This window comes from Heliangelus exortis, chromosome 18 (genome assembly GCF_036169615.1).
Source record: "Heliangelus exortis chromosome 18, bHelExo1.hap1, whole genome shotgun sequence".
Lineage (NCBI taxonomy): Eukaryota > Metazoa > Chordata > Aves > Apodiformes > Trochilidae > Heliangelus > Heliangelus exortis.
Genome location: NC_092439.1, coordinates 3,208,132 through 3,232,232, shown reverse-complemented (window position 1 = coordinate 3,232,232; position 24,101 = coordinate 3,208,132). Strand labels below are relative to the sequence as shown.

At 39.9% G+C, this 24,101-nt stretch overlaps 2 protein-coding genes and 1 long non-coding RNA gene across 5 annotated transcripts in view; all 3 read left to right on the top strand.

The window, feature by feature from the left end:
- Positions 1 to 9,065, top strand: part of TPCN2 (two pore segment channel 2) — a 56,764-nt gene extending 47,699 nt beyond the window's left edge. The window contains exon 29 of the transcript XR_011729536.1: positions 9,028 to 9,065. The gene's annotated coding sequence lies outside the window, so the exon portion shown is untranslated. The remainder of the gene's footprint in view (positions 1 to 9,027) is intronic.
- On the top strand, positions 9,061 to 15,481 carry SMIM38 (small integral membrane protein 38). Of its 3 annotated transcripts, XR_011729538.1 has the most exons (4): positions 9,061 to 9,121; positions 9,816 to 9,847; positions 10,550 to 11,151; positions 12,881 to 13,533. XR_011729538.1 is itself a non-coding variant. In XM_071762428.1 (2 exons), exon 2 carries the CDS (start codon positions 13,479 to 13,481, stop codon positions 13,608 to 13,610), a length of 132 nt encoding a protein of 43 aa, XP_071618529.1. In that variant the 5' UTR covers positions 9,067 to 11,151; positions 12,881 to 13,478; the 3' UTR covers positions 13,611 to 15,481. The 3 variants fall into 3 exon arrangements, 1 of the variants encoding a protein (XP_071618529.1); XR_011729537.1 differs by having other exon boundaries at positions 9,816 to 11,151; XM_071762428.1 differs by having other exon boundaries at positions 9,067 to 11,151; positions 12,881 to 15,481.
- Positions 15,482 to 16,193: 712 nt separating this feature from the next.
- Positions 16,194 to 18,215, top strand: LOC139804543 (uncharacterized). Its single transcript, XR_011729424.1, has 3 exons — positions 16,194 to 16,761; positions 16,869 to 16,974; positions 17,756 to 18,215. It is a non-coding gene; the product is annotated as an uncharacterized lncRNA (long non-coding RNA).
- Positions 18,216 to 24,101: the final 5,886 nt, after the last annotated feature.

Here is a 24,101-nt window from a genome sequence, read left to right as displayed (position 1 = left end):
CTCAAATCCAGTTGGTGAGCAAATTCTGCTAATATTAAGCATAAATGATATTGAATTATCCAGCAGCAGAGTCTTTCTTACTCAGAAGTATGCCTCTGCTACAAGTAATTTTTACTCCCCTTAAAGTGAAATTCAGACCTTGCTTTGACTTCAGTAGAAGCCTAATTATATCCAAAGACAGTTACCTAAATAGCCCTTCAGACATTTCATTTTTCTTTGCAGTTGAGGTCACTGACCACCCTTACTGAGCTGAAAACTTTGAGCATATGGAGACGATGGATTCTAAATTGTTCCTAAAGTAATATTTCTAGTTTAAAGTATAATCCAGTCACTAGTAGACATATAAAAGTAGTGCCTGGCTTCTTCATCACTGTTAAGCGGAAACTCAAGCTGGAAGCTCTGTATTTAAAATAATAAAAAGTAAAAATCTATGGGACTCATACTGAGGAAGAACTATTTGGAACCTCTGTGAAATGTCTGATTATTTCTCATGCACTCAGTCCTGGTAGAATGAGGTTAACACATGTCAAAGCAGAAGCTAAGGAAATTTTAGGTTACATTTCTGCCCCTAGATGGAGTATTCTGCATGCTGGTATTTTTTTTTTTTAATACATTTTGGGAGAATGGTGCTGTGTTAGAAGCCTTGAAATGCCTCTTGTTCTGAATTCCCTTTACAGTGTATCAAGTGCTTCCCACTGGGACCAGAGTAACAGAGTCCCAGAGACTCTTTAGAAGAGAAAAATCAAAATAGGGTTTGTTGGTAGAGTTTATTGGATACTATGAAGACCACTGTAATTTCTTAGTGTCTCCTATTTGTTGGACAGTAATAACAACATATGTAGAAAAGCAAGAAGCCTAAATTTTCCACAGTGTCACCACTTACTATGAAACACCTGACATTTGCAGCTTACAGTGCTGAATGTTTCTGTGATTTTCATGGTGTTCCTTTCCCTTCCTATACTGTGAACACCATGGTAACCTTAACCACTTGCAAAACATTTTAATAGTGACCACTGTAATATAGTGGTTGTGTGCAAACAGCATGCACCATTGCTTCAGAGATGTCACAATTGGAGTAAAAAGTTGCCAGATTTCAAGGACTGAATCTTAAACCTGCCAAACAGGGAGCTGAAAATAAGTTCTCCTGTTCTCCAGCTTCTGTCTTTGATCATCTCTGGAGTTTCATTGATACATTCCTCCCCAGCACTCCCAAACTTAGTGAGCCATGGCCCCAGAAAGCAGAGAGCTGCTTGGGAAAAGCATTTGGCTACAGATGCTCTATTTGGAAGGGGGGTGGTGGTGGATGTCAGATGAGAAGCCAGCTTTTGAAAAACCCTGGATTGTTTTGTGTGAGTGAGAATTCAGCTGTAGGCTCTTAGCTCAGGTATGTTCACATGTGGGCTTCTGGTTCCGTCTCTGTAACAGGAGGGACCAGCTGCAAAATGTGTCCCTGGACTGGGAGCTGAATTCCTGCAGAATCCAGGATTTTGGTTTGGACCTTTTCAGACATGATGTAAATGCCAGCAGCTTCCTAACAACTGTTCTTGAAGCTCAGGGCAGAATTTAGGAGCGCGGGGTCAGACCCTGGTGAGTTAGGAACCGCACGAGATATCCCTTCTCAGAACAGGAAGAAAAAGCCCAACAAAACCTAAGCCTCTGACTCGAGTCCTGAGAAATGCTTTCCAGCTTTCAAAGAAAGAAAGAAAGGAAGGGTCTTAATTCAGATTTGCCGGAATTGTCTAATTAGTCCCTTTAATGCCATGCACCTTGGAGCCTGTGCCACCGGATTCGTCCTTATAAATGAGACGATGGGCTAATTCATCTTGGCAGCAGCAAACAGACCTTGTGATTGTCCTCCTTACAAACACCGGCCTGATTTTAGGAAAATGCTTTGACCAAGCCTGTCTCTCTGCTCCCTCTTCCCCCCCTGCCTCTGCTTCTTGCCCTCCTTCTTCTTCCCCACCACCCCGTCTCACACACACTGCCATACCTCACACATTTGCCACTGCTAACAACAACCTGTCAGCTCTTTCTTTGCACCGTGCTAGGCGCCCTTTGTTTCTGCAGCCCAGCAAGCCTTGCAGCTGTTGTCCGAGGCCTGCTCCGACAGCCTGTGATCAGTCAGCTGCAAAATCCTCCCTGAACAACTCGGTATTCACAGCTCTAATCGGGCCAGTGGACTGTTTCCTCCTCTCTTGCAGTAAATCTTTATCACTTGCGCTCTGCTCGTCAGCGAGTGGCGCCAGCTCTTTGGGCTGCTCTCTCCCTTTCCCATACTCTGCCGGGCTGTGTGCTCTGCATGCTAACTCCTGCCTGCTTCAGAATCCCTGCTGCCTCCATCCTGCACTCCACATGTTTAGGAAGGTCTAAATCCCTGCTCCCTCCCCATCTTTCAAGCTGAACGTACATCAAGTTTGTATCTCCCCAAAGGCCAAGGTACTCAAAGGGCTCCCTCCCTGTGCCTATTTCATACTTTATCCATATAAGTTAATTATGTGATTATCTCTCTGTTTCTCCCCAGCAGGCTTCTGTTTAAGAGCTGTCGTTGGTAGGAAGATGAGGGTGAGCTGCCCAGCCTAGGGAAGCTGGTGATGGAGGGAAACCCTGGGGAAACTGGCACAAACCTTAAGTTGATCGCATGCCCAGGGCTATTAACCTTCCTCCTAATGGTCCCCCCACGGAAGGAACCACATTTCCCTCCATCCTGTCCCTGACTTGATGCCATCTCAGTCTTTTAAAAGGTTTGCATCCAAGATGTTGAATTGTGAAGCAGATTTTTAGAAAAAAAAAGGATCAAAGTTTTCTTTCTTAGCATACCAGCTGAGTTGAGGAGAGCCCACAGAGCTTTTAGGGTAAGGTTTCCATCAACATGGAGCTGCTGAGGATTTATACTTGCAGAGCTGAAAACTTCTCCTCCTACCCTTGGAAAAGCCTTGTGGGTGTTTTTTCCTTGTGTGCCATGTTTTGCCTTGGGGTTGTAGATGGCAAAGGGGGTAGATAAAGCTCAGGTAAACAGCACACTTTGCAAAGAGAATCAATTATTTTTAAGTAAAACTTTCTGGAGATTAATAGAAAAAAAATATTCTGGATAGTGAACATCATTTCTGCTCATGAGGAATCTGGGAAGCTTTTGAACATTAATCTGAGGACCAAAAAGTAATGGGTTTTGATGTTGTTTCTGAAGCTTAGTCCATCTCTGGCAATGGAAAACCCATTTCTCTACCTGCATCAGCTCCCCCCATGCTTAAGTCCTTATTTTTCAGTTTTTCCAGGTGTGTGTGTTCATGTGAATGCAGGGGTGAAGATTAACCAAATACAGAAATATTCCTTTAGGAGTAAAACATGGACAGGTTTTAAAAATATGTTGTTGCTATTAAGTTCATGAGACAGCTGTAAAATAGATGCTGCTTGGAAAATTGGGATTCATTTCTATTCAGACTTTCTGTGCCTCAGTTCCTCATCAGTATAGTGTTTGCTTGGTCAAAGAGAAGCCCATGGATATAGGATTCTCTTACTCTTGGCATTAGTGGTCAGTTTCAGCCTGTAATGGTTGTGCTGGTACATAACCACAGCAGTGCCCTTCTGAATGCTGATGGCATTACTTTGCCTGCAGCTTTGATGGATGAATCCTTGGGAGGAAATCCTGGTTGTGTTCCCAAACCCCTGCCAGCTAGAAGTGTAATAGCAGAGTTTGGCCATGGTTTTTTTTCCTGTCAAATAGAAGACTACTGGACCTAGTTTTCTTCTGATGCTTTTAATCCTATTTTATAAAACCATGCTTGGGAGGAGTGGGATGGGTAATCTCTCTGGTGCCCTCTTCACAAAAAGGGGTTGATTTTGAAGAGACTCTCAAGAACTTGATGTCCTTTAAAGACATCCTTGTACTTCCTTTTTTATATACATTTTAAAAAATTATTTAGAAAAGTTGTGATGTCTGGAATTTACACTTAACTTCATACAGGGGAAGACAATGTTTTGGCTTTGAGTTACAAAGGAAGATTCCAACAGTCTGAATTGAAAGCAAATAGAGGAATAGTTTTTCATTTAAAAAAGTGAAAACGACCCCAAACACAGCACAATATTTTTACTTTACACAGAAGTAAGCAAGGCTGTGCACAGCCCAGAATATGCTTTCCTTAGTCTGTTGCCACTGTTCAAGTGTAGTTGTATTTCTGTGGTGTTTGGTGATGGTGTCTTAGAATAAACACTTATAAAAAAGTCTTGAACTTACGACAGGAAATTTTTATCTGTTCTTTTCCTCAGACCTTTGTGCCACAGGGGAAAACCCCTTGCAGGAGGCAAATACTCCTAATGAGAATGTGTTGTTGTTCAGAGCATCTTGTCTCAGTTTGAGTTATTGATAATTTGCCTACATGGTATTTCCATGTTAAAATAATGTTTAGGCCTCGGAATTTCCTTGTTTGATTGGGCTCAGACTTTCTGAAAAAAATCTACCTTGGCATCAAGTTTGCACCTGTGGAACTTCAGGGAAATTGGTTTAGGTTTTGCTAAATGAAGAGATGATTTTGCCAAAACTGAGTTTATGATGAAAGGCAAGTTTAAGTATGGATATATGAGCTTCTTCATAATTTTTTGGTAATATTAGCATATAATAATCTTCAAAAAGTAAAAAAACATTATTTCATATTGTCTATAAATATGAATTTTTGCATCTTCTTTGGCTACTCAGGGAAGAATGCTCATTACTAACCCATCAGGTTTATTTTGTGAGCCACTTGTGTACAAATTTCTGGTACATCTTGAGCAAAACCATGTAAAAGATGAACAAAGAACGAGGGGAAAAATTATAAATGGATCCATGTGACTGCCTCCAGGCATTTTCATTTTTTTTTTGCCTCACTTAAGAAGTTTAGAGGGAATGCAGAGCCATGCCGTGTTTGTTAAAGCTGCTGGAATATCTTTCTCCCTCAGGGTATTTCTTTAATCAATGTTTCTTTATACCATTAGGTCATCTCCTTTTTTTTTTTATTTTATTTTTATTTTTTCTGAAGAAGCCTTGTTTTGTCTGTTTGCATGCATCCTGACATTTATTATCAGAATTGTGGCCTGATCACTTCCTCTCTTTCCCTTAAAATTTGTCGTTTTATCTATTTTAAGTGCCAGAGCACAAAGATAAGCCCATCATAGTTCTCTCATTTTCCCCAGCAGTTCCTCCCCCCCTTCCTCCCTGCCATGAAAAAATGAAAGGTCTCATGGTCTTACAGATTTTCTTTATGCTTATTTTGGCCTATTTGCAACCCAAATACATCATCAGGCTATAAGACTGCTCTCTAAGGCTCTTGGATCAATTAAAGGTAGCTCTATTCATTGCCAGTACAAACCTTTGCCTATTAACTCTTTCAAAGGGCATTTGTCATCTCAAAAAGCTGTGAATGCTGTCTGGGTTCATTGATTAAAAAAAGGTATTGTTTTAAGGCTGCTGAAGATCTTAATTAGTTGTAATCAGAGGGTAGCTTGTGTCTGTAAAGTGATACAGTTACCTTTCACCTACTTGCTTTATTTTCTGTGTTTTTAAAAGGAAAAAAAAAATAATCTCAAATGTGATCCAAGCACCCTGGTTTTTTAGGGTTCAAGAGGAGCACGTTTGCTGACCAAACTATAAATTATGGCAATATTTTGTAAAGCCCAATATTTAATGTAGTAACAGCAGAAAAAGTCTCTCTGGCCTGTGAGAAGCCAAGAGCAAGTAAGTGGAGTGCCACTGCTCATTGCCTGTGAGCATCCTCCTTTCTCCTCTCAGAAATCCAGTGTCTGTACCCTGGAAATGTAGAAATCCACCCCAATTCTGCAAGCACTTGCACACATGCACATGAGTTGCTCATTAATACAGAATTCATACAGCACTGTTTGGCAGATCAAGGTAGACCATGGAAAGCAATTTTTTTAGACCAGTAACTCATTTGCCACAATTTTTCTCTCCAGTGATTTAATGCTATTTCTGAGTGCACACCAAAGCTCTGGTGCATTGTTCTAGCTGGAAAAATGTCTTTCTGCTCTCCTTTGAATCAAAACTTCTCTTTCAGTAGTTGCTAATACAAATCTGTTCCCTATTTGAAGGGACCCTTTCAAAAATTAAAATCAACACTTTTCCTTTTTTTTTTTTTTTTTTTTTTTTTTTTTTTTTTTTTTTGAGCTTGTTGCTTTGTTTATTTTCCTGAGAAAACAATGTAATTTCTATTTCCTCTAAAATACTTTTCTCAACTCAAATGGTTATTTAGGTGCCTCTAATGGAGGCAACTGGGGCACAGACAGAATCCTTCCAGTCAGCTGTGTCAGTGGTTTGCATCATTTGACCCTTAACCTCTGGAGCTGGATTTTGGGATCTATGCTTTTCTTTCCATATTGGTGCAAATATTTTCTTAGAGGGAGATATAAACACTTGACAAAAAATTTTTTTACACTAAGTCACAGCTGTTAGAAACATGTGCTTTGGGGCTTGAATAAGATAATAGATGCAGTGATAATAGTAAATTGCATTTAATTTCATTATGGGAAGGGAGGAGGTCACAAATGGTGTCTAATGGGGAGTCCCCAAAATCCAGGGGGAAAATTCTTTGAAAAATACCTAACACTAACCATGTGTAACAAATATGTGGTGCAGTTTGGTGATCTGGAAAGCAGAGCACTGCCATGGCTGGGAACCACCAGGCAAATGAGTCCCCAGCACTCACACCCAGCTTGTGGTTTGCTTGATGAATTTTATTACAGGCAATCCAAGAGTGAGTTCTCCAGGTAACATGGCAGAGTCCTGTAAAGGCAAGGAGTACTGTCTTCAGTCTCTTATTTTCCAAGGAATAAATGCACTGGACAATGGCTTACAGAGAGAATATGTTTGTGATTTATTTATTGTTTTCAGATATATGCATTTTCCTCACAGGGCAATTTTTTTCTACATGTGCCCAGATTCTGCTTGAAGTAATTTTGCAAGTACTTTATCTCCAATTGATTTTTTAAAAGTTTATTCTTATTTTTACAAAAATAAACATAGTTCTGTTTTCAATCTACTGTATAGATAGGAGCCTATCATCATCTCTGTGTCACGGATGGGGGAAAAAGTCTGATAAAGATTAAAATCCCAATTCAAGGTAACAGAAAAAATGAAATACATATTTTAATGTTCCTGTGATTTTGGCATACACAATATTCTAAAGTTTTCTCTGGAATGCTATCAGAAGCAAAAATAGAATGTGCATTTGAATTGCAGACAGTACCTCAGCCACCACTTCTTGCTGCAGTGTGTGGACATCTGAATTTTTTTTATATACTTGATAAAAAATGTGATGCATGCCATGGCCATAGGGGAGAGAGATTTATTCTCAGGCTTGATTATTTAATTCAGTGGTTTGCATATGATGATGTTGATACTAATTTTGATGTAAAGATCAGTGCAATTCTTACCTTTTTTTTCAACTTTGTCCATTTTCACAGAAGTATGGAGTCTCTTTTCCGTGGTCAGGTGCCTTGGAAATAATTATGGAGACATAAATATGAACATTTCTACTGGAAATGTGACGTGCATGTGTATTTATGTATAATGGCATTGTGTGTCTTGTTCTATATAACATTTTTAGGTGTCTGTACAAGCAGAGATTTATGAAGTGTGACTCATTTTTCCTTCTCCACACTGTTCCAGTGGAAGAGCTCAGACTGCGATGAGAAAAACTCGTACCCGTTATTAAGAATTCTGATAAAGTAGGCTGAATAAATTTGTTTTCTTTGTGAGCCTTAATCCTGTGTTGTATTGGCTTCTTGGACATGGCTAATTTATTTGGAATTCCATTCTGTTCCCGACAGCATTCCTGATTAGCAGTTTGATCACCCGGAGCAAAGTTACATACCAGCTTTCAACTCTTGTAATCTAGCAGTGTAATTTTTTCAAATGGACTCTTTTCTTTCCTTCTTTGCCCCAGCTCCCCTTCTTTTTTTTTTTGTGTGCAAAGAGACTTTAAAAATAAGCAGGATAACCTGGTAGTAGAGTGAAAAACTTGTTCAAAACAATATAGGTTGCTGCATGCCTGACTCGGGTCTGACCACAAAGCTTCTGATGCAAAATCAGACTAAGAATAGAATAAAATCATAGATAGTCAGATCAGTCTGTGTTTATTGTAAATCTGTATTGTGTAGCTATTGAAAATGAGACTTCAGAAAGCAAACAATTAAGGAGACAAAGCCAAAGCATAATGCCTAAGCCATGAAATCCCACATTTATTTATTCTTTAAATGTAGTATGCTAATAGCAGGTTTGATAATTCATTATAACTTAGATGGCTTTAAATAAAAGTCAGAAGTTTTTTTCTAGTTACTCGTGTTCAATAAGGACCTTTTGAATGCAGTCATATTTTTTGATCACCTATCTGTGAAGTTTCCAAACCCCTCAATTTTCAAGCAAGCCTTATTTGAAATACCACTTTCAGAAAATGGAATTTAATTTTTAAACAGGAAAATAAAGCTCAGAGCTGTGTCAATGCAGCATGTGAAATGTTTGCCTTTCACCCCATGCCTCTGAGTATTTTTGGGAACTTTACTCTTTGCTTTAACTTTTATGTAGGAGTTAAATTTGTCACGTGCTGAACCTTGTATGGATATTGCAGTTGTGGCATTGTTCACTTCACTGGCTTATGATGTCAAATATCCAAATTTAATTGTAGACCAGAGCCATGTCTTGAGCTGATCTCTTTTTGGGAGAACACAGGAGGAGCATCCTCTGAATGAAACCAGGGGAAACAGCCTGTAGCATCACCTTCCAGAAGTGCTTAATCAGCTGAAGATGTGAAGCTTTGGACTGGAGGGACTGAATTGTCCATCCTGTGACATTTCTTCAGGTCCCAGTCTGGTTTTGTACACAGTGAGAAGGAAACAAGGTTTTTTAAGTCACAGGAGTCTCAGGAGTAGCCCAAGTGGCCAAGCACTTGTCAAAAGACTCAAACTGTGGTTTAAGGCAAGAGTGCCCTAACTATAAAATGGCTTGAAGGGTTTGATCTGTGTTTCTGTTTCATTCTGATCTAGAATTCTATGGATCTGAGAAGCAGCTCTTGATAATGACAGCTCCCTCACTGCAAAGGTCTCATCAAATCCTTTTTCAAAATACAGATCTCTTCAGGTAATCAATTTTAAGCCTTATCAATTAGGTTTTGGTTTATTTTCTCCTAGTTTTTTGCCACCATGTTTTTTTATTGTTTTACATGTGCTCTTTTTTTTTTTTTTTCCACTTTTAATTCTCCCTTTTGACTGCTCTGCCTTTGAGGATGAGCTGCAACTTTGCAATTGCTTCTGGTTTTATGGAGACTGAAGTTATTTTTAAGAGAAGAAATATGCCATAAATGAAGGATCTTATTTCTATTTTTTTTATGATCATGGAATTGTGCATATTGAACTGACTGTAGTGGGAGGAGTGTGTTTGCTGGGGATTTTCCAGTAGAAAGTCAGAGGAGCTGGTGCTTGCTTTCCTTTGACTCAATGCAGCATTGAATGACCTTGATATGTGTGTATTATCCCAAGTTCTTTGAAGCAGAAATTGACTTTGAATGTCAGATTTTGTCCTCTAAAGCTATGAATACCTTGATCTGGCTGCTCTTAAGTGTTAGTTTGTTTTCAGAGCCATGTAGAATGCTTGTTCAGGAGATTTCCCATATGTAAACTGGAGCAAGGTGCCTTTCTGATTCTGATAACTACAGAAGGCACATGATTCTGAGATAAGTGCTGGTCTTGAATTTTTATTTTTTTCTTAACAATGAACTGAGAACTTCTTGTTAAGTGTGCTGGCACCTGCAACTCTTTGCTGCTTTCTTTTGTAGGCATCCTGACTGTTCAATGTGTGGTAAATACAGTAAGTCAAATATCCTATTGTTTAATTCCAGTTTATTTATGTTTTGGGATAAATTTCAAACTGATGAGGACAGTGTGTGTTTTAGGATTATTGTTGTATTTTCTGCTTTGCTTGCAAATTCACTTTAAAATTTTAGAAACAGTGGTATTTTAGGAGATAGACTGCTTCATAGTTGGAACTAGAAAATTAGATGTGAAAACTGTTGCCTTACTTATTAAATGTCAACAAGAAGGCATAACATGTACATTTTTTTTCCTTCAGTGGGCACGGATTACCAGGACAATAAATTATGCAAGACTTTGAAAGCAAAGTATGGAATTTGTCTTGGAAATAGTTTCAAATTAGAGGATTTTAATAAATATTTATAGCAGTAGGGGGTGGTAATACTGGTTACGTGAAGAGAACATTTGCTGGTAATAAAATATCACCCACCAGGAATACTTTTCTATCATGTAAGTGTTCTCTAGAGGGATGATTTACTTGGAAGGTGATTCTGACAAAATAAATTGTGCAGAGAGAGGATGCTTTTGTGTGTGATACAGCACACACTGTTTGAAAAGGCTGATCATTAAAAACTGTGCTTGGCATTAGGCACATCTGTTGTGTGAAAAAGTGTATTTGGGAAAACTGTATTTGTGTATTTGGGAAAAATGATAATAATTATCAATATCTAGGCTTTACATTGTGCTTTTCCTCACTCAGTCTCAAAATACTTCACAAAGGAAGGAAGAAGAGCTTTCCATGTTACACTGCACTTGCTAAAATCCAGCCAGACCATGTCTGCATCTGGCACATCAATTCCCTTTCCTTATGCTGTGCCATTAATTTTCCCTGGGAGGAAATCTGTCCTGGGAAGTGAAATCTAAGCAGGAAAGCACCATCCTTCCATCTTCAGCAGGTGAAATGCAGTATTCCTTTGTGTGAAGAAATGCAGTCCCCATGAAGACTGCCAAGCTGACAGCCGTGGCATGTGGAGCCATAGGACTGCTATTCAGGCAGTGAGAGCTTATTGGGCTTTATGTCAGCCTGGCCCAAGCAGAACCTGGCACCAGGCACCAGGCTTGCTGTGGTTTCTCTTCTGGCTTTGACACCTCTTGGGGAATGCTGGAGACAGGATGGCCAAGAAGCACTTGTGAGCCCTGGGAGGAGGCACCTGTTCACTTGGCACTGGAGTGAAGCTCCAATTTGTTCCTCGTGTGCCCTGAAATAACCACTGGGCTTCTGCCACTGGGAGCTGGAGCTGATGGGCAAGGTGGAGGATGTGCTGGATTACATGGCAGCCCCCTCAGATAAGGTTGGAATTGGTAAGATCCTGCTGGTCATTTCTGGTGATCCTGCTGGTGTATGGAGAGCAGGAATGCACCAGGATAAGGGAAGGTGGTTGTCACAAAAGATTGATGTTGAGGCATAGCCATGGTATCCATGCAGAGAAGACAGATATAGAGATCTGTGCTTTTCTAAGAGAGATGTCATTGTCTCAACTAATTAATTAGCTATAAAATGAGCCAGTTGCCCAGGTGACTATGTAGTGTAGAGACCTGGCCATAGGCTTACAGTGGTTGTAGCAGATAGAGGCACTGAACAATTTGTCAAACTGCTTTTCCTGCTTAAATCCCTTTCAGATAAAATGAGGATTTCCTTTCTTCTCATCTGTGTGGATGTAGGTCTCTTAAAAAAAAAAAAACAGGTTAGAGAAACATGAATGTCTATTGTCAGCTATATCAGGAATGACATAGCTGAGCTCACTTTAGGGTAATCTGATAGACCTTTTGGGTCCCTTTCATCCTTTTCCCCCTAACTGGACGTGACCCTAGTAACATATGTATGTTTATATATTTGTTCTCTCCAACCTGCTGCATTTTTGAGGCAAGATCTTTGCTAGTTGAAAGGAGCAGTCTCTTTAAACTCAGCATCTTTTGAAGTCTGTAGGTATAAAAGGACACTCATTGTTTGGTGCACCTCCACAAAGATTCCTTCTTAATCCTGACTGCGTGGCTCATCCCTTGATTGAGCCTTCTTGTGCAGAAGAATTTGAGTTGATTCACATTCCTTCATAAATGCACATAGGACAATACATCAGACTTTCTTCCCTTTTAAGCAATCTGAACAGTTCTGACACTTTCCAACTCCATTAGAAATCCCTGGAGCAGCTAAGAGCACCCATTAGTGTGAACAGACTCCTGCAACACCTGAAAATATTTGCTTTGCCCTGACACTGAGCTGTTTGCAAACCCTGGAGCTCTGCTCCTGGTACATAGTCAATAAAGGGGAACAGATTATTTTATTTTTCTTTAATTGTAATGTGAATGTATTTGTGTTGTCCTTGTAGAAGGCAATGTGTTGACTCTCATGAGGTTACCCTAGTCAGGACCACAAAAAAACTTTTGTTTTCTTCTTGAACAGAATCCTAGGGTTTGTAATTGTTTTACTCATCAACACGGCACCTCAAGGTATTATTTTACCTATTAATTGGTTTTAAGGAAGAAATGAATGTAAAATTCAGAGCTCCATGCATCTGAGTCATCCTTTTATATCTTTTTAGATGGGAAGTGTGGTTTCTGGGGAAAGGAGTCTGCTGGTTGAATAGGTTCAAAAAGATCTTTAGCAGTTCCTGTAATTACTCATTTCATCAATCCCTCTATATTTAATGCAAGTGAAACTGAGTTCTTTCCTATAAAGTCTACTTCAAATAATGCTGCTTTACATTTGGAGGGCCAAAGAAGGAAATACAAAATAATCTTCCAGGAGTTTTAGTTCATATAGCTCAGAGACATACTGTAACAAGAGCCTTTCTTTCAATGAAACCTGTTTAACATATTAGACTAAATAACCTATCTCCAAAAGAAAGCAGGGGCAATTTTTTTGTGTCTGCCTTGTTCTAGCATTGCCTCTTGAGGACATTTCTGCATTTGTCAACGTACTAAATGAGTGATGCATTTTGGACAGCTTCTGTGTTCTGATTTGTTGTGCTTTTAATTTATTTTTTTTTTTCCTCTCCCCCTCCCTCCTTTCTCCCCCTTTTAATTTGTCTAGGAAAAAGAAAAAAAAAAACCTCCTCCAGTGTTGTTTCCTGCAAAGACCATTCTTGAGAGCTCGTTGGACAGCACAGGGCTCTTGAAGTGATAGCTAATTGGTGAAAGAAAGGCCCTGATTGTCCTGAGGGAGCTGGAAAGTGCTGCGTGTGCTGCTGAAAGGGACTAGGGAGAAGGTGCCTGGTTTCGCCGAGCAGCTGCTGCTGGAGATGTTTGGAGATTACATCAGCATTGGAAAAAAGGGGCAAAAAAAAAAAAAAAAAAAAAAAGTCCAACTTCACAGAGAGACGGGGTTTATGGAGTTTTTTTTTTTCCCCTCTCCCAAAGGTCTTCTGACAATACTGTCATTGTCAATATAAGAGTTGTTAATTCTTTATGAATAGCACATGGGGCCTCTTGACTAAATAGTACGTTACATGTCCCAAATCTGTCAGCTGGACTCTTCTCTCACATGCTAGTGAGATCACTTTTGATTGGAATGTTAGAGGAATTGCTGGGCTGGCCATGCAGAACTGAATGCCACATTATATAATTAGATATCCCAGATATTTATTTTTTTTTTTTTTTTTTTGGCATTACCTCATTATTCTAGCTTAAATATGGAATCAGTCCTTTTGATGACTTTACTGGTCATAATTATATTAATACGATTCATTCTGTGGTCCTGTCTTAGTGCTTATATAGATTATAAACTGTCCCGAAGGTTTCCTGACACAAGAAAAGAGAACTAAGACTTCAAAAGGCTCGTTCAGGTTTGAATTGACAATGGGGAGAACTGGATAAAGAAAATGGAGTTGGAGCAAATTTTACTTTGGAATCTGATGAGAGAGAAATGACCTGTTGAGACTGCAACTGAGTGAAGATTCTTCAGAAAGCCTCATGCTGACAGAGGGGAAGAAACTGACAACTGATTGAGTCAAATGACTTCCTACAAACTTGGGCATGAATTTGTTGTTGGGAACGGGCTCGTGGACTTCTGCCAATTAAATGATCTGGACAAGCTGGAAGGAAGCCTATTGCTGGGCAGTCCAAGAGTGCCAGTGGCCTCCTCTTGATATGTGAAATGTGATGGCTTGGTGCCTGCTGGCCTGAGAGCAAGGCTCTGCCTGGAGATGTCAGCTGCACAGCCTGCCTGGCTGCTGTGACTGCTGGTGCCTGGATGAAGCTGAAGGTTATTGTCCTGCTCTGTATCCACAGGCCATGCTGTGGATGTGTGAAGGTGGATTTTTACCTGGCTGGGTGGTTTGTTACCAATTTCCTCCTGGTTCTTCCCTGACAGTCAGATCTGAAAGTGTCTGAATGTTTTTAACTGACCAGAACCTGCTGAATTTTCACATTTCTTAGGACAGCTGAATACCAGATTGAGCTGGGCACCTCTGGAATAGTCTGTTCCATGAAAAACAGATCTGTGCCCCAGAGGTTGTCTGATGGACTCTAGCTGGGGTTCAGCAGCAGCAAGGGGTGGGAGAGCACATGGTGCACAGGGAGTTTTGACTCCAAAGTCCTGCAAGCCTCCTGCATTTCTAACCTTGAATAAGGAGTTTAAGAGAACACCAAAGGATATGACACATTGCCTGAGGCCATACAGGGAAGATCTTTCTGTTAGCTCTTCTTGCAAAATGAAATAAGTTCTTCTAAACCAGCTGTTTGCTTTCAGATGGATGTTATACTAAGTTAATGCACGTTACTGTATCTACAACTCAGTTGGACATCTGCTTTTAAGAACTTGCTTTTTCTACAGTAACAGTTGGAACATTGTATTGTCTTGCCTGAGAAATGCAGTGTCCTTGTCCTAGTCACTTAAAAAAAAAAAAAAAAAGTAGTCCTTTTTGGGTTGATAACTATCTGTTTCATGTAAAAGTGAAGGCTACCACTTCCCAAACTGGCTTTTATATCTCTTGGTGATTCCCATCATTATATCAGAGTTTAGCCTAGGTAAAAACCTACAGCATTCCCATAAAGAATTTCTGGCCCACTGATGACTCAGGCTCCTCTCATTAGCCACTGTTAATCAGCCCTTATCACATTATCTTTTGAAGCCTGCTAAAACTCAGCCATGAGAGTTGGGATGTGTTTATGCTGTGCAACAGTGTAAATGTCAGGTCAATGGATTTCAGCCTCAGACTTTATTTATGGTGGATGACCAACCTATAAACCAGCCTGAAATGCCTGAAGATGCATGTCAGTGACCTGAAACCTAGCCAGATGACAATGATTTAAATATAGATGGAACTAACTTCCTTGTCCATTTCCGTGGATCTTAATTTCAATGATGATTCTGTCTTTTTTTTTGTTTCCTCAGCAAAAGGAAAGTGAGATATTGCCTACTTCATGTGCAGCTGTACCTTCAATAATAAGCAAGTGGAAAATAGGCACAGTGAGCCATTTTTCTTTTTTTGGTTAATCATCACTATTCTTAGTTGTTGTATGCAAAACAGAGCTTGCAGATAAATTGGTAGTGCCTTTAAGAAATAAGTCTTCTAATCCTTTATTTCAGTTATATTGAAATTGTATCTGACTCTTACATGCAAATTAATTGTTTAAAAATATGGATATAATAAGAAGTGGTACAGGTGAAGTTGTGGGTAACATTTATATAATATATATAACATTTATATCATATAATTCTATGTATGATTAGAATATAATTATTTTCCATTTATATACACAGAATAAATTCCACTATATATAAATATATTCTGTATGTATTAATTAATCTCATCAATATGCTAAACAGTGACCAAAATTACCATGCCATTTATTTAGAAGAAACCCCCACTTTTTGCTGTAAGATACTACCCTGAAGAGCCTCTAAGACAGGGTTAGATTCTGTTCTGATTTAGGTTTTGGAAAAAAATAACATTTTTGTGATTCTGCAAACAGACAGAATTATAGGTTTTTTTCTTGCACTGTGTTTAATGCTGCAGCACCATTGTAACCAGCACCTGACATTGACCTGGTGAGGCACTACTAAAATCAGGTGTAATTTCAGAAGCTTATAAGCCACTTGTAAAGCAATTAAAAAAAAAAAAACCCACAAGTCTCAAATATTCCACTTGTACTCATAAAAATTTTGCTTTGTGTGAAATGATTTCTCAATATACGTTTTACTTATCTAGTAGACTCTCTATATAGAAAAGGCATTTGTACTTATAAAAGAAAAATAAAACTGCATTCTGGATGAATGCAGAAGTGATACTGTGATGTGGTAACTTTCTGATTCTTACATCTATAGGATTATGTTTTGTTTGGGTTTTGCCAGTTGTTTTAACAAAAACATAGAAGTCCCTACGTAAGTACCATGTCTCTTTTGTGAGGACCTTAGGAAGGTTATCATGACTTCCATGGCTGGATTTCCTCCTCCATAGGATCAGTATTACACTGAAGGTCACCTGGCAGGGGATATTAAGGTCAGTTTATACATGTGGAGAGTTTCTGAACTTTGGGTATAAGCACTTCACAGTAAATGTGCACAGGCACCTTTGTGCACCTACATTTTCATATAGGGATGTTAATATTTGAATATCTTACAGTAACAGCTATACCCAATCTCTTGTTGTCCTGGAAATAAATTACAGATTTAGCTGCTGAAGTAGCTGAAGCTGCAAAATGCCATTTGACCTGGTGTATTTTAGGACTGTTTTAATTTATGGTGACTGCTTTCCTAGCAGCAGTGGTATCAGTATAATGAAATTTGCTCCCAAATAACCATTTTCAGGTTCCACAACTGATACTTTTTTTTTTTTTTTAATTTATTTTTTATTTTTTCCCCCCAGGACTCAAAATCTTTCTGAGCTGCAAAACCTCAACTGATAGATGCTACTAAATATCCTGTTATCTCCAAATGTAATTTCTCCCCGACATCCTGTAACACGCAGAAAGGTTGGGCTGCATTATGGTATGGAGAACAAGTCCCAGATAAGCTCATGGTCTGGGGAGTGTGTATTCTTTTTTATTGATTAAAATAATTCCCCTATTTTCTTTTGCAGTGCCATTACAGTGGCATCCACTTAAACAATTACTGTCAAACCATGTAAACCCAAGTGCAAGGGGTAACTGGATCTGGCGGTGTGACAGGTGGCCTCATTACTTTAGGTAGGTCCATTACAGCAAACTTCAGAGAGGAGAAGAACCCAAGTAGGGCTGCAATTATATTGACTCTCACAGGAGGAATCTGAGCAGCTGGGGCCCTGGTGGTTTGTCTGCCAACTGTTTACAATGAACTGGCACATCAGAAACTGAGGCTCAGGGCAAATCTTCCAACCAGCACTGCTCCCTGCCTTCATCTTCCATGGCACAGCCTGAGGCAATGGAAAAGTATTGTGAGGATCTTTCTATCAGGATTCATATAGACATCAAATTGTTGAACAGTTGAATGGCACAAGCCTTGACTTGGTTATTTAGCAGGAACCCAAATTTCCTCCCTAAAATGCAGTTGGTTTATGGTTGGTTGTCACCAACGTGGGTGAAGTTATAAGGTGGCTTTGACTCTCACTACAGGCAGGGCTGGTAACAGCATCTAATCCTAAGGCTGCCAGGCACTTCCAGTTCTTAAAGCATATTTTCAGCTGTTCACAACTTTGTCAAAGTAGCTTTTCAAACTAAATTTTTCCATGTTGCATTGAGTGTCTGCCTCAGGCTGAATTATCTTCAGAAAGTTTCAGCCAGAACAATTTAACATCTTCCAAGAACACAACTAGAGAAAAAGACATTGTTTCACCCATGCTAAAAAAACATTGGCAATGTTCTTTCCCTGAAAAGATGTAGTTGTCCTATTCTGGGAGATGATTTCCCCACCACCACCCCTCCCTTTGGGGGTATGTAACTCTTGTTCACATGAAGGGAATTATTCAACTACCTCCTTCATGTTCAACAGGATCAAGACCAGACCTGATGTGAGGAAATGAGGATGAGGAAACTGGCAGAAAAAAAACAAACTATAAAGAGTTTTTAGGCAAAGAGGGACAGTGGACCATGCATAGCTGATGAAAGGTGAGCTGGACTGTACCATGTAGCAAGATTGGCACTTTGAGTGAGTGACAGAGGTAAAGAGGGTGGATTAAAGCTGTTGGGTTGGTGGTGAGAACCAAGGACTGTTCAGGCAAAGGGACTGGAGCAAAGAGATAATGGGATACTGGGAAAAAATAGAAGAAACTCCATAGTTTTTGTATGAGGACAAATTCATAGAAGAAGGATTCATCAAGGGCTATTAAATACAGACAATCCTTGTGCTACAAAGCGTTGAAGGTGATGTTAAAGAAGCATCACTACTTGTCCTGTCCTTAATCTCTTCTTGCACATCTCCTGTTGATCATGATGGGATGTGGTACAGAGTTAGCTGAGCTGCTCCAGGACACACTTTCTTTGCATCTGAAAATACAAATGTCATTACTTAGAATTGAATGGAAATGAATTTTAGAATTTTAGAATGGAAAAAAAAACTTTGAGGGGCGGAAGAACTGTCTTCTGCTGCCTGTGTTTTGCTGAATGGATGAAGAGAAAGATGGCAATGTGAGTTACCTGAAGACGTGAGACTTTGTTTTAACACATTCCATACCAGTCCCAGAGCAGGTACTTCCAGTAGCACACCTCTGTGGCTCTGGTAGTTGATGAGATATCTGATTTTATGTCTGTGCTCACTGGCTCTTTCTTCAGACATGCTTTCTTTGGCTTGCATCTCAGACCGAATAGAGTGACTTCCAGATTTTTAGTCCCTGCAAAATGTCTCCCCCCACGCCTGCATTTAAAAGGGCACAGGATCCAGTTAGCTAATTTGTTCCTAGGCAGTTAAACTACTTTACATGAGCTCCAGACCACGGAGTAGGTTTAACATACTATTTTAGGAATATGTGAGCAGTTTTTTGTAGGGGGGACGCATCTGTATCTGTCTCAGAGCCACAGTCTAATTGGAGGTCGTCCTTTGTATAACCCTGTTAACAGTTTAGACTATTCTGGGAAACCCCATGGCCCAAGTACTATGGAATGTAGTTAGGAAAAACAGTGTTTTCTCAAATATTTCAGATGTGGAATATTTATTTTGTAGCCAGAGAAACTTGTTTTGTTTCCAAGCAACTGACCGTGAGTAGGATCAGCTGCCAACTGTACTTGAAAAAATGAAAAAAAACCCTACTTACCTCCCCCAGTCTGCATGTGAGCATTCACAATGACATGAAAAGAAATTTTAAAGTAAAAATCTCTGTGTCAGGATTCACTGTCAGTAACCTCAGGTCAGTCAGGTCTTTTCCCTCCTCCATACATGACTGATAGGAGAAGAAGCTACTGGAAATATTGGGGCAGGGAATCCAGTCCCTTTCAAAAGCCTTTTGTTTTGAAGCCTGCTTCATCAGAGCTCAAATAATGGAGTTTGATTGTTGTCTTTTAGCTGGGTTTCCAGTCCAAAGGCAGGCTAGGACCCTTGGAATACAACTTGGAATTCTGCTTGGAGTATTTTATTAATTTAATATGTTCACTTTAGTGGGCATCCAGGTGTTCAGATACGGTTTGTTTCACAATGCAGGTACCCAAGCTGGTTTTCAGAGTTGCTCAGGATACTCAGCTTGCACTTGATGGATGAAGGTTAAGATGAGAGCAGCATATTTCCTGCATACATTTTTTTTACCCATAAAATCAGCTGAAATCTTAAAAATAATCTACAGGTTGTAACTGCCTGTAAATACTGTTCAGCTGTCTTGAAATCCTTCCTGTTTGTGTCACATACAATCTGATTTTGCTTTCCAGTCATAAACAAGAACAGAATGATGCAGTTGAGTGCTTTGCCCAAATCCATGGTCACATATATGGCTGCACATCTTTTTTAGCAGGTAATTTTGAATGATTTTGTAAAATGGGGAGCTGCCTTTTGATCACAGGAGCTCTAGAAAACTGAAGCTTGCTTTTCCAGCTCTAATATGGGCACAATATAGTGCCTGTGGTATATTATATATTATTTTGTTTGAAAATCCTTTGTCCTTTGTGCTCTTACTACGTGCTGTGGCTGCTCAGAAGGTCATCATTACTCATCCTGGCCCTGGTTCTTGGCTATGCTGTAGTCAGTTTGCACTGGGCTGCTGGGTCTGTGCCATGAAGGACACTCCATGAGCAAGGTTAAGCCTTTGCTGTCACTCTGCTGCTGTAACAGTTCCCACTCTACATAGAGTCCAAAGCTACAATCAAGGGAGTATGGTCAAAACATCCCAATAATGCCTGAAAACTGCACTAGCTCCAAGTCCCTGACAGCTGATGCAGAGCAGAACAGCTCTGAGGATGCTCTGCTTTAGGGTTTGACCTGGAGGGTAGCCAGTCTCATGGTCTGGGGAGCTCTGGTAGTCTGTACCTGCCTTGGCTCTGCTCTGGGCAGGTTTTTTTTGGCAGTCTGAATGCAGCTGAGAGCCTGGGTGTGCTCTTTTCCAACTCCTTGTGTTGCATGCACATTGCCTGTGGCTGGGCCTGTAATGTCCAAGCTAGAGCTGGTGAGCATGCAGCTGGGAAATAGAAGAAATAGAAGTGAGTCAAGCAGTAGAAATGTGCTTTCCCCCTTCTCAGGGCTTGCAGGTATTGCTAACCCCACTTTACAATAAAAATTACTGGTTCCCCTAAGGCAAAGCCAATATGGAGTCATGTATCTAATGAAACACTGCATTTATTTTTTTTTTCAAGGATTGAAAAATCTGAAATATTGTTGTTTTCCATAAGAGATAGTATTCAAGCATGATAGCTCATTAACAAAGATTGTTAGATGGTTTCTTGTTTTGTCCCATTCTCACCTTTTCTGTCTTCTGCTGAATTGAAAGGATGGGCATTGCAGCCTTTACAGTCACCTGTGGAACAGTCAGAGCAAAGTAATAATCTGAGGCTCCACTTTCCCAGGATTTCCTGAAGGAACCTCTGGTTATCCTTCAGCCTGCAGTGCCTGTATTGGGTTACACCAGGAATGTGGAAAGCTAGATGGGAAAATCTGTCAGTCAGGCTGGGAAAAGATCTCAGGCTTTGAAATTTTATGGACCAGGCTTGCTAATGCACATTCCATATTTCAGGGTGTCCCCTTGCTCCTTGTGAAAATGTGACGTGCCCTGGGGGGGGGAGGATTTGTGCATGGTTGGTTGTGAGCACTCCTGAAGTGATGAACAAGGGCACAGAGCCAGAGAAGTCACAGAGAGAGGAAATAAATGATAGTGAACACCTACTAGAACAACTACCCTAGAGTTGAGGGTCAGACACCATTAACAAAACCTGATCTCAGATGCTGTAAGCAGCACTGGGTAACTCCTCTTGTGCAACAGCACCAGTAAAATCCCAGTTCAGGAGTGGGAAATGTGTTTTTCCTATCTATAAGTAATGATGAGAGGCTCACCTCCAGGTTAGATCTTCAGCTGCTATAAATCAAGTTCATACTGGGGAGAGATTTTGCTTTCAGATGCTTCCATAGGATCTAAATCTGCAAGTTACCAAGTGCAGCTAATAGGAAAATGGACTATAAAACAAACAAAAAAACCCCATTAGCTCATGAAATCAGCCTTTGCACATGCAGAATATACTGCATTTCAAGAGTGTAGAAATATGGACTGTATTGGAGGGACTTTTTTCCTTATTTTTGACTTCAATCAGTGCTGTAAGGTTACCTACATGCCTTGATAAGGTAATTAAAAAACAAAGCAAACAAAAACTTAGGAAATGGAGGGATTTTCCCCATGAAAAAGCTGCAACAAAATGTAATAACTGAAATGTTTTCCTCTTTCTCCCTCTCTGTTCAAGATGCTCACCAAGCCAATCAACTTTCCTGATTGCCTGATAAGAAGATGGGATATTAACAGCAAATCCTTTGGTGAGGGGTTAGCAGATGGGATTATCCATATGGATGTGTTTATAGAAAGTCAGGCATGAATTCCAAACTGCAGGAATCTGCCTACATGGTCCTGTCCTTATAAAGCAGAGGATTCCAGGTTTACCAATGCAACAGAGTCCAAGTCAGTCCCATAAGTAGGTGTGCCCAAAGCCATTTTAGGATTTTACACATCAAAGCTGGCAAGCTTTGTTCAGAAAGCAGTAGACACCCCATTAAAATATAATAAATGTCCTCTGGGTTTAGGGAGGGACTGTCCTTAAAAAGCTTTTCTCTGTGTATGCACAAAAAAAATCACTTTGTTGGATGAAATTCTGTGGCCTGCTTTATGCAAATCAGAGCCTCTGACTGTCACTTGGCTGTAAAACAACTCAGTCCATTTCTTCAGGAACTCTCTCTTCTTTGTGCACTAGCTCCATATTTTAAACAGCAGCAGTTATTTAGAAGGCACTGAGTTTTGTTCACCAGAAAAAAGAAATGCTGGTCTCTGGCACCCACTGCTCCCCTGAGAAGACCACCCTTAGGAGGACGTGGCCTAGAATAAACTTAAGGCTGAAGTGAGGGACTTTGCATTTCCCCCATGATTCCTCCCCATCTGGAGAGTTTTGAGGCAGTTTGAATCCTTACCAATCCCTAACCTTGTGCACATGGATTCATGGGTGCACAAACGGTGATGGATAATGGACACCTTGCCCTAATGTTTGTATTGTTTTCTTGGGCTTATATCCAGAGTTTTGTGTTACTTAGACCTCGTACTTTTTGTTTAAAATATGAAGCAAATGCATTGTGAAACTGATATATTTCCAAATAATTTTGTCATCAGACAATTAAAATATCATGTGCTATAAATATCCCTAAGATGCTACGGATGGGAACGTTGCCAGTTTCACAAGTGACTTTGCTTTCAAAAGTACAATGAATGTACAGTGTTCTGAACAATCTCAAAAGAAAAGCCATTTCCCAGCTCTTAAAATCTTTTTTTAGCTTTTTGCAGTGCTCTGAAGTCAAATTATGATGATTTTAAAGGCAGAACTGTTAAGGGCCAATGATTTGTCAGTACTGGCACACTTAAATTCCTAATAACAGAGTTGGGCCCACGCTTGATACCTTAGTTCTGCATATGAAATGCTTTTAAAGTAAAGCTAACTAGAAAATATTTGCTTCTTATATTAAAAAAAAGAAAATCTATTATTTTCTGTATTACAAAAAACCTTCAAATAAGATGTACCCCTTGACTCCAGTGCTGCTGTTTCTGGCTAAGAATCTGACTGTGTAGACTCAGAATTTAAAGAGGTGTCTGTAAGGTTTCACTTCCCTGAGACAATCAGACACCAAATTATCTACCTTGACTTTCTGAAAACTCCACCCATCGGGGCTTGATCTATTGGATTTCAATTTATAAAAAAATTAAAAAGCATCTCTTGAGGTAATTTTTCAGCTTTGCCAGAATGTGTTGTGAACCTGGTGCCTTGGGAATGTAGTTAGAGATCTGAATGTGATGTGAGTAACTGCAGACATTTTGGTTTATTATCAATCTGTGCCTGAGTTTACTGGATTGCAGAACTGCACCTCAGTTCCAGGGGTGTTGGGCTTCCAGGTGTGCAGCTTGTGAGCAAAGAAAATCCTTCAGAACAGTGTGGGAGAGCTGGGTGCTGGTCCCTGCACTGCTGGCACCTTCTGTGGTGCATTTAGAGGAGTCCTTCCACAAGTAAGTGAAAAAATCATGAGCTAAGTTAAATAAATGTTGTGAATTCCCTGGAAATTTTATTTATGAGGAGACACTTTCTTGTTGGGTGAGGTAGTCTGTGACGATAAAGGGTCAGAAGATGGAATATTTTGAGAACTAGAGAAGAGCAGAGAGAGGATTTCAATGCAGCTTTGGGATGCTTCCTTAGTCACACCCATGTATTTGAAATGCTTGCTTTGTGTCTGAAAATAAAAGATGTATTATGCAGCTGTATGGTATTGATCATAAGGCCTTGGTATCCTTTATGTTAACTCACCTCTCATTTTACACTGCTTTGGCAAGGAGAAAGAGCCCTTCTGGTGAGGGAACATTTAATTCTGCTGCCTCTGGTGCCACGTTTGAACTTCAGGAAGGAGAAATCAGTGTGGCAGAGGTGAGGGTCACTAGGAATGTAAGCTGAAGGTGTTAAATTTTTGAAGGAAACTGTATCTGGAAAAAGCAAGCAATTAGTTCTTCTTTCCTGATGCATAGTAATGTGATGTATAAATATGACTGAAGCAATAAGCATGAGATTTCAGGGCAAGTGCTGAGGGAGTAATAGATGGGAATTAGCAAAAGAATAGGAGGAATGAATGGGGATATGCACTGAGCATTTATTCTCTTTGAAAGATGATCTCTCTCTCCCTGAGACTTAGA